This window comes from Schistosoma haematobium, chromosome 2 (genome assembly GCF_000699445.3).
Source record: "Schistosoma haematobium chromosome 2, whole genome shotgun sequence".
Lineage (NCBI taxonomy): Eukaryota > Metazoa > Platyhelminthes > Trematoda > Strigeidida > Schistosomatidae > Schistosoma > Schistosoma haematobium.
The window spans coordinates 7358879-7373259 of NC_067197.1; the positions used below are offsets into that span (position 1 = coordinate 7358879).

A 14381-nucleotide genomic window follows, 5' to 3' on the forward strand; every position below is an offset into this window, starting at 1 on the left:
ACAGTCTACGCACATCTATCTCGAGCTTAAATATTGATAGCTTAAGTATCACTCGATGAATCATTCTCTTCCTCCATGTATATATGTACTTACTAACGCCTGTTACTCCTCATGGATGAACATAGGTCGCTCAACAATATTCTCCATCCAACACTGTCCTGGCCAATACCATCCAGTTGCCATTCATCCTTTTCATATCTGCCTCTATTTCCCGACGTAGTGTGTTCTTCTGTCTTCCTTATTTCCGCTTCCCCTCAGGATTCCAAGTTGGGGCTTGTCTCGTGATGCAGTTTGACGATTTGCGTAATGCATGTCCTATCCATTTACATCGTCTTTTCCTAATTTCTTCTTCAGCTGGAAGCTGATTTGTTCTCTCCCACAAAAGACTGTTGCTGATGGTATCCGGCCAATGGATGTTGAGTATCTTGCGAAGGAAGCTATTTATAAATACTTGTACCTTCTTGATGGCGGTTGTTGTAGTTCTCCAAGTCTCAGCTCCTTATAGTAGAACTGCCTTGACGTTTGTACTGAAGATTCTGACTTTGATGTTGGTTGACAGTTGTTTTGAGTTACAAATGTACTTCAATTGTAGGAATGCGACCCTTGCTTTGCCAATCCTCACCTTTACGTCTGCATCTGAACCTCCTTGTTCATCGATGATGTTTCCCAAGTATGTGAAAGATTCCACATCTTCCAGTGTTTCTTCATCAAGTGTGGTTGGGTTGGTGTTTTCCGTGTTGTATTCGAGGATCTTGCTTTTTCTTTTGTGTATGTTGAGGCCTACTTATGCAAAGACTGGTGCTACACTAGTTGTCTTTATCTGCATTCGTTTGTATGTATGGGATAGGAGGGCTAGGTCATCTGCGAAGTTCAAATCGTCTAAGTGGTTCAGAGCTATCGATTGTATGCTGTGTTTTCCTTCAGATCTCGAGGTCTTCATAATCCAGTCGACCACTAGAAGAAAGAGGAGGGGGGAGAATAGACAGTTTTGTACTCGAATTCTATTAATAGCCTTCAACTTGCCTATCTACACCTTGATTTGATTTGACTATAAATTCACTTCTGTATTTACTCACAAACACATATTCGCCTCTCTGCTTCAAACTCGCTTGATATACACGTAGCTTTGTTATTTGTGCTATTCGTTAATAAATTGTAATGGTCGCTTCTTATTACCTTCTGATTTCAAACACCGTTGAGATTTATATATCATAACAGTGATCAAACTGATTGATTAATGAAACTAAGCCACTATACATTGTACTGTATGCATTGACTGTTAACAATTTAATTCGACTGAAATGTATGTAAAATGTACAAATATTTCTAATGAATTACTTATCATTAAATATACTTAATTGTTTGTTTGATTTCATAAAAATACTTGACAACATAGATTGGTAGAATATGAAAACATCGTGTAACTTCAAATACACACACACTCACACACAAAATACCAATTTAAAGAGTCATATCAAGTCTATTTATTAAAACATTATTCGACTCAACTCATTATTACCATTAATATTTTGAAAAAAAATATAAATTACTTCAGTAAAACGAATAACTCAAATATCAACAAAGAAAAAATCAATAAATTTGAAAGTAATCAATAATGACTGTCTATTGATTGAGATCATGAATCGATTGATATTAAGTTATCATTGAAAACTTGAAAGTATTGAATGGTCGTTTTATCCAACATCAATTAATTTATGATCCCAATAAAAAAAAATCTTAACAGTCTCCACAAATCAATTACTGATAATGAATATCTAGGTCGCATTAGTATAATATCAAACTAAATTTTTAAAAAATCTACAATTGACACTTGTAATAAAGTGAATCATTTGTTAAGATAAGTCATGTATATTTTACTGTGAGGATGGTTATCGACTGGATTATGAAGACGTCAACATCTGAGGGGAAGCATGGGATACAGAGGACAGCTAGGATGCAGCTGGATGATCTCACTCTTCTATCGCAAACGTAACAACAGATGCAAGAGAAGGAGACCAGTGTAGCAGTAGTAGGCTCAACATAGACAAAGGGAAAAGCAAGGTTCTCCGATACAACACAGCATGCACCAATTGAGTCACACTTAACAGAGAAGCTTTGGAAGATGTAAAAACCATTATTGATCAATAAGGTGGATCTGATGCAGATGGGAAGACGAGGATCAGCAAATCAAGGGTCGGATTCCTACAATTGAAGAATATCTGGAACTCAAAACAACTGTTTGTCAACCAACGCCAAGATCAGAATTTTCAATACAAATGTCAAAACAGTTCTAATGCATGTGGCGGAAACTCGGAGAACTATGAAGGCTATCATCCAGATGACATAAGTGTTTATTAACAACTGTCTACGCAAAACAATTCGGATTCGTTGGCCAGGCACTATCAGCAACAACCTACTGTGGAAGAGAACAAACCAGATCTCAGCGGAGGAAGAAATCAGGAAGAAGCGCTGGAAGTGGATAGGACACACATTGAGGAAAGCACCCAACTGCGTCACAAGGCAAGCCCTTACATGGAATCCTCAAGGCCAAAAGAGAAGAGGAAGACCAAAGAACACATTGTTGTGACTTTAAGCCCAGCTAGTTATCACGTGATTTATCTGCCAATCGAAATACGACCTAGTACTGTGCTAAACCAATGACGTTCGACCGGTATGAATAGCCTAGCGTCCTTATTGGTCCTTTGTTAGCCTAGCCTGTCCAGTTTTGTCCAGAACGCCAATAACAGCTTCCATTATGTGAATCATTCATTTCAAACATACTTGGTTTATGTACCAGCCAAACAGACCGCATTACACCATAAAATGGGAAATAATATTGATACAAGATTAAGTCAAAATGTGGCTGTGAACATGGAAGACAGTAGTCAATAAACTAAACATAACTTAAGAACTGTAAATCGCATAATAATAATAATCTATAGATCAAAATGAAGCTTATAATAAAAAGAATATAGATATACACAATCTAGTTACTGGACGGTTATACAATAACTATATATATATGTCAAAGGGAAACATTTAAGCTGCATTCGACTTAATATTTATATCCTACTTATTGAATTGATTGAATGGATTCTTAGCAATCAAAGTTATGTTACATTTTCTTGAATAATATAGACCTGTTAGTCATTTTTCCATATATTTACAAGCTTCAAATAGTTGTGCATTTTTATGTCAAGGGACAGTCCACAACATGTAAGATTAGCAACAGAACTTGAGTCTAGATATTCTATAGCTTTTTTTCTTTTTAAACTTTGATCATCTTTTATTATACACCCAGAGTGAGACGGACAAATTAAAAACACACACAATCCGATTAAATTATTCGAAATATTTCCTGGGCTAATCGACTATCTTGTCTAAAATAACCTCAGCGTCGATCGAATTCGACTCGACATATACCCTATTGATGAGGATCAAATATCACAAAACCTAGATTTAGCACTTAAGATCCATCGTTTACAACCAACTTGAGTTTAATTCCAGTCATTCAATCACAAACGACATAGAGCTTGACACAAATATGAGTTGGACAAAGTTGCTAGATTAATTTAACACGATACTATGTAATTAACGAGATGAAAAGTAAGAAGTTCAAATAATATAGTAGCAAACATATTAAGTTAAACACAATGAAATGATAGACATGAAAAAAAACTGAGACTCAAGATCTAGGGAAGATAAAAAGTTAATTCATCTTGATCACTTTGACCGATTCTGAACAATGTTAATCGAAATCTCTAACCATTGACTAGCGGTTAATGCACTAACACCAATCTGATAGTAGTCTAAATCTAGCAAAACATAACCCAGATTAACAGTCATTTATTTCATGGACTTACATAGTACACGACAATATCTAGTAACTTAGACACAAGGTTACACATTGCAATATGGTACAACTGTAGTTATCCTTAAAGTGAACATTGATTGAACGATGAACAAAAACAATCGGACCACAAGAAATAGTAACAATAACACTGATCTTATTGTTTATTTTCAGAATAAAGAAGATTTATTTAGACAACATACTTTCAACAAAGACTGTGTTTTAGAGTGATCAATGTGTAAAACAGTACATTAATTATCAAAACTAAAAAAAAATAACTACCACATTATTTTAATTGAAATGAAATAATTTTCTAGTTCTGTTTAAGTACAGAAAAACAAAACAGTATAAAGGTCATTTTGATAACGGATAGATTTCTCTAGAAATAATTTATTTTTGGTTAGCGTTTTTCTAGCGAGTTAGTTTTCTACGGGATGGGGTCGCTAACCCCGTGCCCAACCCTCCTTCTTTATCCAGACTTGAGACCGGCAGTAGCCTCCGGAGGGACTCCAGGCGGAAACGTGGAGAACTACAAAAGCCATCATCCAGAAGATACAGGTGTTTATTTACAGTTGTCTACACAAAATACTTCGGATCCATTGGCTCGACACTATTAGCAACAACCTAATGTGAGAGAGAACAAACCGGACGAAGAAATCAGGAAGAAGCGCTGGAAGTGGATAGGACACACATTGAGGAAAGCACCCAACTGCGTCACAAGGCAAGCCCTCACATGGAATCCTCAAGGCCAAAGGAGGAGAGAAAGATCAAATAACACATTACGCCGAGAAATGGAGATAGACATGAGAAGAATGAACAAGTATTTATTTATTTGAACACATGAATATTGGTACAAGAGAGCGCCAATATATATGCGCCACACAAAACAATGAAAATTCGAAGAGAAATAGAAAAAAAACTAAGGAGCGCAAAAGAAAAAGAGAACAATAACGAAGAGATTGGTGTAAGGTAGTATGGTAGTAACGACGGAACGGAAAGGTACAATCAGAAGAAATCTTTCAGGTAAGGGAGACACAACCACTTTTTATGAAGAAAGTAAAAGAAGGTTACAGCAGGATCGCCACTGGCTTCTATTCTGAGCCATATCTGATAACGTCTCTAGCCACTGTGTAGCACCATCTCTCAGACCCCAGTCAGGGAGTCGTGAAGGACCAACAGAAGCCAGTCCTTTGCAGCTTTCTTTCATACCACGACACCATGTCATGCACTGACCACCTCTCCGCTTCTTCCAACCAGTCCCAGAGTCGGCAAATAATGCACGACGTGGAATTCTCTGGGACGACATTCGGAGAACATGTCCAAGCCACCGAAGTCGGTGTTTCAAGATGGTGACACCAATTGAATTATCATCTCTGTGCCCGAACACACGATGCCGAACCTCTGCATTACTGACATGGTGTTGCCACTGAATGTCCGCAATCCTTCGGAGACAGCGATGATCGAACACAGAGAGTCGTCTAACGTCCTCAACTCGGAGAGACCAGGTTTCACAAGCGTAGAGCAAAACTGCTCTCACCGACGCGTTGTAGATCCGACCTTTTACGGCCAGACTAACATCACGAAGGCGCCATAGATGGCCCAGATTGGCATAAGCCGCTCTGGCTTTCACTATACGTGCATTGATCTCATCACTCACACCCCCACCAGCACTTATGCAGCTACCCAGATACACGAACTTCTCAACTACGTCTATCTGCTCACCATCCAGGGTGAGTACAGGATTGGAATCCTGTCAGTCTTGTAGAAGTACTTTGCATTTCGAAGGTGCAAAGCACATACCATACCTACGGACACTGATTGCCAACTGATTAAGTGCGAATTGCATGCCTTGTGCATTATCGCACAGTAAGACAATATCGTCCGCATACTCAAGGTCGAGGAGTCTTTCTCCAGGCAACAGATCCACACCATCATTACTTACATTCATCAGAGCTGTTTCCGGAATGTCATCGATGGCAAAGTTGAAGAGGAATGGTGAGATTGGACAACCCTGCCTAACCCCACTGCTCGAATGGAACAATGGAGAGAGGTGGTTGTATGCCCTCACTCTGCCTGAGGTGTTTGTATATAGGGCTTTTAGGATATTAATAAACTTCTCAGGCACACCCTTCTTCAATAGACAATCCCAGAGAACAGTCCTGTCCAACGAATCGAAGGCAGCCCTGATGTCAAGAAACACTACGATTGTTGGCCTTTGATAAGTATGGCGGTGTTCTAACATTTGGTGGAGGGTGAAGATATGATCAATACATCCTCGACCAGAACGAAACCCAGCCTGCTCCTCGCGAGTCAATCTTTCTCGGGTTTTGAACAACCTACGAAGTATGACGGAAGCCAATAGCTTGGACGCAATCGGAAGTAGACTTATCCCCCGATAGTTGTTACAGGAACGACGTGAACCCTTTTTAAAGATAGGGACAACTATCGACTCATTCCATGACAATGGTACACTCTCTAGTTCCCAAACCTTTGTAAACAACGTCGTCAATTCCTTAGTCAAAAAGTCACCACCATCTTTAGAAAGAGCCGGAGGTAAGTCATCTGGGCCAGGTGATTTGTAACGCTTCAAGAGTTGGAGTTCCTTGTGGACTTCCTCCTCATTTGGTGGATCAGTCGTCACCGGCCATGGGGGGCAGGACAGTCTGACCGATGTTGCCGGAGCAGCAGGCCAGTTGAACTGCCCTTCGAAAAATTCTGCCCACCGTCCAAGACGTCGATGGATGTTAGTGATTGGCATCCCATTATCCTCGCAGATTGTTTCACTCACACCAGACTTCTTGCTGCCAGTGGCTCGGATGAGCTGGAAGAGCTTCCGGTAATTACCAGATGCAGCTGCTGCTTCCAGCTCATTAGCACGCTTCGACCACCAGGCTTCTCGGTCCTTACACAAGCTTTGCCCAATTTCAGTACGTAACATCCTTCGTTTATGGTCAAACTCACGGTAACCCGAAGTAGACCGACGGGCTTCAATGAATTGTAAGGAACCAGAAGAAACCCAGTGCTTAAAAGCGGGACGTTTCGCAAACCCACAACTGACTGTTCCCGCCATTTTCATGGTGTCATGTAATTGCAACCAATGCTCATCTATACTTTTCGGTGGAGTGGTAGCTAGCCTAGAGGCTAGCTCGGTTCGATACTTACTTGCAACAGAAGTTGCAACCAGCTTGCTAACATCAATCTTTTGGTGGTGGTCACTTCGTTGGCCACTGATAAGTAAGGCAAGATTGGCGCAGACCAAGGCATGGTCAGAGTCCAAATAGGTACTCCAAAAGGAGCGGCAGTCTTGTACACAACCACGCCAGCGGTAGCTGATCGCGATGTGATCAATCTGAGTCCAGGCTTGAGATGCAGAGGGAGGACGCCAGGTGGCACATCGGCGATGACTGTGCCGAAAGTTAGTGCTAGCCAGAAACAGGTTGTGGTCTGTGCAAAGTTGCAGTAGACGGTCCCCGTTATCTGACCTGCGACCAACGAGTCCCCATCGGCCACCTAAACGACTCTCTTCTGTGCCTAGACCCCGACCTGAGCATTCAAGTCTCCGGCTAGTACTACAATATCTGTCGAACGCACTTTCTGGAGAAGAACAGATAACTGGTGGTAAAACTCGTCCTTGATTGCGTCCGGGCTACAATTTGTCGGAGCATAGGCGGAGATGACGAAAAGACATCGTTTCTCACGCTGATTTCTTCTCACTTTGATGGAACTTTCCAATCTAACAGCACATAACCGACTGTTAACGAGGATCCAATCGACTAGTGCTGCCTCAGCTCTAGCGCTTAGTGCGACACCAACGCCAGCAAGACCAGACGAAGATGCCACAGGGTCCCCGGATAAGCGCACGTAAAACAAACTTTTCGAAGCGACAGATGGAGATCGAATTTGTAGTACTTCGCCAGAGTCTTGAATACGGGTCTCGGATAGACAACAAACATCAATATTAAGACTTTCCAAAGACATAGCCAGCCCTATCTGTTGTCCGACCTGCATAAATGTGCGGACGTTGAAGGCAGCCAGTTTGAATGGTGCACGTGGTTTCAGAAAAACTACTTCAGTTCTCGTATTCGGTGGTGACATACAATTTTCAACCGGACAGTGACTCGAGAACGTTTAGATACAGTCAAATTTCCACCAAAGACGAGCCGCTGTATAAGTATAAAAGAGGGTGAATAATGTGGATAATAATAATAATAATAATAATAATAATAATAATAATAATGACAATAATGGTAATAATAATAATAGTATTAATAATGACAATAATTGTAATGATAATAATTTGAATCAATTGATTGTTTTTCGAAGCGAGAAAAATAATTTCCATAGACATAAAGAGTTCATCATTTGTGTGTGGGCTGTGATACTGCCCGGGTGCCCACACCGAAGCAGGTGGTTATCTTAGAGGGCCACACCCCGAGCCTTTGACCTAAAGGTCTAACCCACAAGGCAGTGGAGCATCGTAAGGAGATGCAATCCCATGGTAGCCGGTGACCAACGATTGGTTCATACACCATTTGTTCCCGCAGGATACTGGAGCCCATGTGCACCATTGGTTTTGAATCCGGTTAAATCGCCGGACATTCGCTTTTCGTAAACAACACCCCCGCCACGAGAAGGCAATGAGTAGGACTTCCCTGGCAGAGGCTGTATACGCGTGGCCGTGTGAGAGTATTTCGAGAGGGAGAGCGGACTCTCCCCACTCTCGGCCGTACCAAGGCATTCAGGGGGCGAATGAACAAGAATTGGATGAAATTAGAAAACAAGGCACAGGACAGAGTGGGTTGAGGAATGCTGGTCGGTGGCCTATGCTCCATTGGGAGTAACAGGCGTAAGTAAGTAAGAAATAATTGAAAAGGTAATCTATAACTGGAAATTAATGCTAAAAACTTCAAAGCGTTTATGCGAAAAATTTTACCCGTAAAATTCAAGTTACCAGGGCCAGTGTAGTGATCGAGAACTGTCATAACTTGTGATCCCAAAGTTACCATTCATTATGTTTATCAGGACCTAACAAGAACTCAGATGGAGCCAACCAATTATAATTTAATACAAAATTACAGAGTTCCTTCACCAAATGTAAAAATCATATGTTCAATACTTCATTTACAAATTCTCCATCAAAAGTCTCAAATTTCATCGTTCTTTCATTACCATAACAATTATTGTCTATTCCTATTCTCTTCTCTTCGATTTTCCCGAACTTCTACTACCAGGTCTTCTACTTCTGATAGGTGTTGTATACTACTTATGTCAACATAAGTAGCATACGCCACACTAGTAGTAAATATTAGATATATCACTAAATATTATTGACATCAATAAGCAAACGTTTGTTTACGTAGAGATTTAAAATGCACTTAAAAAGTAGGAGGTTTGAAGATCTTACATAGGAACAGTAAACTTATGAATTATTTTTACTGTGCTAAGTATAGAATAGTATTTTATTGATTGTTTTCCAAGTTTCTCAATATTTTTCTTTGATTCTTGTTTAATTACTAATCACGTTCTAATAATGTGCATTGTATATTAGTAAGAAAACTACCGATTAGCCGAAAAGCAACATCTTTGATTGTAACAGGATAAATTTCAGTTTCTATCAAGAACATAATCGATTTCAATACTTCAGAAATACCTTGATAAAGCATATCAGCTAAACAGAGACATAGGTAAAAAGCTTCACATCTTTTGACTTCAACCACGTAATAATTTTGGCTTTCAAATGAACTTACATACATTGTACAGCGACGTCCGTTATTAGCTGTTACTTAGTATAGGGAATAATTACTGGCTTGAGAGCAATGAATTTTCAAGTCAGAAAAGAAAACGTTTTCTATAATATGAAAATTTATTTCATGGACAATAAGAGCATTGATTTGCGTCGGTGTTCATATTCAACTGTTTACTGATTGTTTATTCAAATAAAATGGATTTTAGTAATTTTCTTGAAATTTTCAAATAAAGTTTCTTTGGAAACGTTAACGCTTTCAGCTATAAAAGGCATGACGGTGATGACTGGCTTATGATAAGATCACTATTATTATCATCAGTGAATATTTATCAACACATCTTCCATAACGTGAACATTGTAGGTTGTGCTATTCTACACAATAACAAAGTTTTACTCCGAAATTTGTGAGATGCATACATTATATTAATTTATTGATTGTTCCACACATATTCCTGAAGCATGAAAATTTGTATTCATTTTTATTCTGTACCAAAGACTATTGGGTTGGCAAAAATGAAGGTCATCAGATCAGCCGACATTGTGTAAAGCAGTAAACGATTTTGTATTTTTGGAAGAAAGATGTATCTGTAATACCATGATTGATCACTCTCATTATCAGTATGAGGGATGTAGAGAATTTCGAATTGAGATCACGAATTGGTCTAAGTAAGATTACCATTAAAAATATGGAAGTGCTAGACATCAGATGGTGGTTGGAGGTAGTCAATAGGAAACCCTGGACCCGGGTTTCGTGCTACTTGGCACTCGTCTACAAGGTGTACCTGTAATCTTGAGGGAACTGGTGCTCCCTGACGGATTCGATTCCGTGTCACCCAGCTTCACAGTCAGAGACGTTACCACTGGGCTATCCGAGCCGCAACCGACCTCCTGTAGGACTGAGATGTAATCACAATTGATTGATCACTGTGGTATATATATATAATATGGCTGGTGACCTTAGCGTCCATAGATAACTAACTAGCAGTAGGCTCATACAATTACAAAACTAAGTTTTTGATCTCATTCGAACAGAACAGCAACGACAAAAAACAACACGAGTCAAAATATCTTATAGTTTCTTTTTTATTTGAAGAAAAATGATACAAATATACAAAGAACAAAGCATGTACACTTGTATAGAGTAAAGAAAATTCAGCCTGTTTTGTGCAGTGTGTTCAGTGTTATTTTTGATGTTTGGGACGACTCTGTAAGAAAAAATGATAAATAGAAAAGTATAATTTAGTAAACTGGGATCAAAGAACCAATTACATGCATAGATACGTTGAATAAGTATTTAGAACTTGTGAAAATATTGTACACACAAACACTACAGAAAATTATAATTACATTAATAATGATGATTTAATTCAATTATTTACTTCAGATTTGTACAAGACCATGGATTAATTGAAGTCAGACATTAACATCTTTGGATGTCGGTTCAGTGGTCTAGAAGTTAAGCGTTCATATGCGAGATCGAAGGTCCTGTGTTCAACTTCAGAGAGTGAAATCCTGGATGGGAACTGTTGACGAGTCCCATACTAGGACGGAACGGCCGCCCTGTGTTTCCAGGTTTTCAAAGGTGGTTTAGTTTAGATCGAATCCTTAATTCAACTGTAGAAATACATATATTCGTAAGAATTTATGGAATGTAAGTGCCCTAGAAATATAAGTACGCAGTCGCGAATTGAAACGGAGAATAATAATATTAGTTTATTTTAACGACCTACAAGCAAAACTCTTATTCTTTCTTTGAGAATTGTTTTTATTTCACTTTATAGAGTGTAAAATCAAAAGTACAATAAAAGATAATTACATATTTGAATCTAAATTAATTATTTTTAATATATAAAGATAACTAATCATAAAGTAGAAAAGGGAACTTCTGTGCATGTGTATACACAGACTACAGTAATTTAATGATTAATTTAAAGGATGTGTATATTGCACAGCAGTTCATTGTACATTAAAGCTGTGAAACTTGAACTACAAAAGAAAAAGAGAAGTATCAGCTAAAGTATTTGAATTATAGATATTATCAAATGATTCCTCGAATTTTGTAGAATGAAAAAGTGGACAATGTTGTTGAGGTTAGGTGAAAATGACAAAATCAGTTAATAATCTTGTAAACCTTCATCGACTAAGGTAGTCAGAACATTTGTTACATATGTCTAATCAACGCTCACTTCGATGGGCAATATTGTCTAACATAGGAGTAAGTTGGAAGAAAGTTAGTGAAAGTCAAACTAAGATATGGTATTAGTTCATAAGTTTATTGAATTTTGGACAGAGCACTGTTGGCAGATCCAGACCAAATGGTTGTGGCTTGTGCAAGAATTGTAGTCGCAGACGTTGAGTGACATTACTCTGAATCGTTCACAATGACACAATTATATTTACTTAGTATTTTTCTTTGAATTTTCAGTTCTAGTATACCGTCAAAGATATATTTCCACTCTATCTTTTCGAACCGTACCTTCAATATTCATTAATTCTCATTATGATTGCTATTACATTATTTTGATCACTTTTGCAATTCATATTGTTAATTGCATTTCGTTGCGCTAATTGAGAAATGGCAACTTGTGTCAGCATACATTCATGTCGAACTCTAAGTTGATTAAACTTACTGACAAGAATTTCAACTGTTGGTTATATTTTAGTTGAAAGGGTTATATAGAGTGTGGTATAATTTTTAGATAACATTGAATACCAGGGAACATTTGATAGCTATTCCATTCTAGTATGCGGTTCTTAGTAGCGTGCACTTTCGACCCCTTTCTCCTGTGAGTTAATCTGTGGTGAGTGCAACTTACAAATTACCTCAATCTCCACAGAACCATCTCAACTAATAATAATCACTCAACTAGTAGAGTTTCGAAATGCTGGAGGTGAAAAAGTTATCACCAATTGTATTGGGATGATCATCGAGTTATGTCGAAAATCCATTGAAATTGACATTGTACTACTGGACACTAACTTGATGGTTTAGATGGTTAAATGTTCGCCACAAGGTTTGAAGGCTCTAGGTCCGATCTCTACTGGAGTTGTGGGTGCCAACTACTGAGTTATATACAAGGATGAAATGGCTGTTTGGTTCTACGTTTGAAAAATAGTATCCATATTTTGATCTTCGGTAGTCTAGTAAATTAGTAACACAAGTCCTTGACAAAAATAAAAACTCCAGCTTTAAATTCTATGCTTAATGAATTGTATGAGTTCAACAACTTCTCAACTTCCTATTTTTTTTCGAAGGGGAAAAACAACGTGTAGGTCAATTTATACTATGGCAATTTCAGATACATTGTTGCTATGTGATTGTGAAGCAAAATACTCCTACTGTCTATAGATAAATAAGATATTCCATTCAACAACAATTATAATCACTTATCAATCGGAAACTGAAACACATTTTAAGACCAAAACTAACTTCAAAGTACATTATATAACACATTACATATTTGACATAATAGGAAAGCCTGAAATTTACGCTTGTAACGTTTATTTATCTGGTTGAAATCACGCGCAAACGCTTAACCAACTGGACCATTGAGCCGGCATCCAATGGTGATAGTGTCTAACATCAACCAATCCACGAAATTGCGCGACCAACTTCTGTCGTACTGAGGTAGATACCTGTCTCTACCCTACATGGATTAGCTCCACAGGTCACGGCTTCTCACTAGAACTCCGAGAATTCTCTCACGAAGCTAGTCACTAGTGAGCACATGTTGATTACTAGTATAGGATTTGTAGAGATTATTAAGTTTCTGATTGAGATCATGAATCATTTTAACATTTAATAAACAAATAAAGAAAAAAAGTAGCGAAAAGGATAACTCACAAATAGAAAAAAAAATTACCGAAGCGAATAAATAATTTCAAATGAATAATAATAATAATGGCGAAAAGTAATCGACATAAAAATATCAAATTTTTGCTTTTAAACACTAAATGTCTTATAAACAGTTCACATTCGTCCTAGATATCGGAGACAAAACAAGCATTTGAGTGTAAAAAGAGAAAAATAAATGTGGCAGTAGAAAAGAAAGCTTGAAAGAGTTCGAACAAAAACCAATGACAACAAATGATAACAAGCTACTGTGTTTGTATGTGCATAGATGAGTGAGTGAGTGAGTGAGTGAGTCAAAGAGGGAAGGAGGACAATATCTAACATCTCTTTATCAAGAAATAAATATGAGCAGGCAGGTAGAAAGATATTTATGATAAACGTGCACGGCCACACAACCACAAGTATATAAGTTGTGAATAAACTGAAAATTGGACAACTCCAAGTATAAGGCTAACTCTAACCACTGATCCCTATCTTGTATGAAATAATATATTGTGTTCGAATAACAAGGCAGTAGTATTCTGACGAAACAGCGAATAGGGAGAGGAGACTGATAAAACTGATAGACAAAGAAAAAGAGAAAGAAGAAGACGGGAAATGTGAACCAATAGTGAAATGAAAGAAATACTGCCACTTTAGTTCACTTGTTATTATTACTGTTGTTCCATGGATCAAGGCCTCCCACGAACAGAAAATAAATCGACGGGTTAACCGACAAAAATGAGATGAACGAATAAAACATCAGGTTTATTCTATTTTATACTCATATGGTTTTTTTCGCTAGTCTACTCGTACGCACACACACATCAGAAAAACATCAATAACAATCGTGTTGCATAATAATGAGAAGAAATTCTCTTGTAAAAGTAAATAATAATAATGAATTGCCATACGATGAAATAATAGCAGTGGAGGGGGGTGTTAGGTGTAAT

At 38.1% G+C, this 14381-nt stretch overlaps 1 protein-coding gene across 1 annotated transcript in view; it reads right to left on the reverse strand.

Annotated features, from left to right (window-relative positions):
- Window positions 1–9722: 9722 nt before the first annotated feature.
- EXOSC10 (Exosome component 10) overlaps window positions 9723–14381 on the reverse strand; it is a 43908-nt gene continuing 39249 nt past the window's right edge. Inside the window, exon 21 of the mRNA XM_051214225.1 lies at window positions 9723–10801. Coding sequence (XP_051067372.1) covers window positions 10778–10801 — 24 coding nt within the window. The 3' untranslated portion in view covers window positions 9723–10777. The remainder of the gene's footprint in view (window positions 10802–14381) is intronic.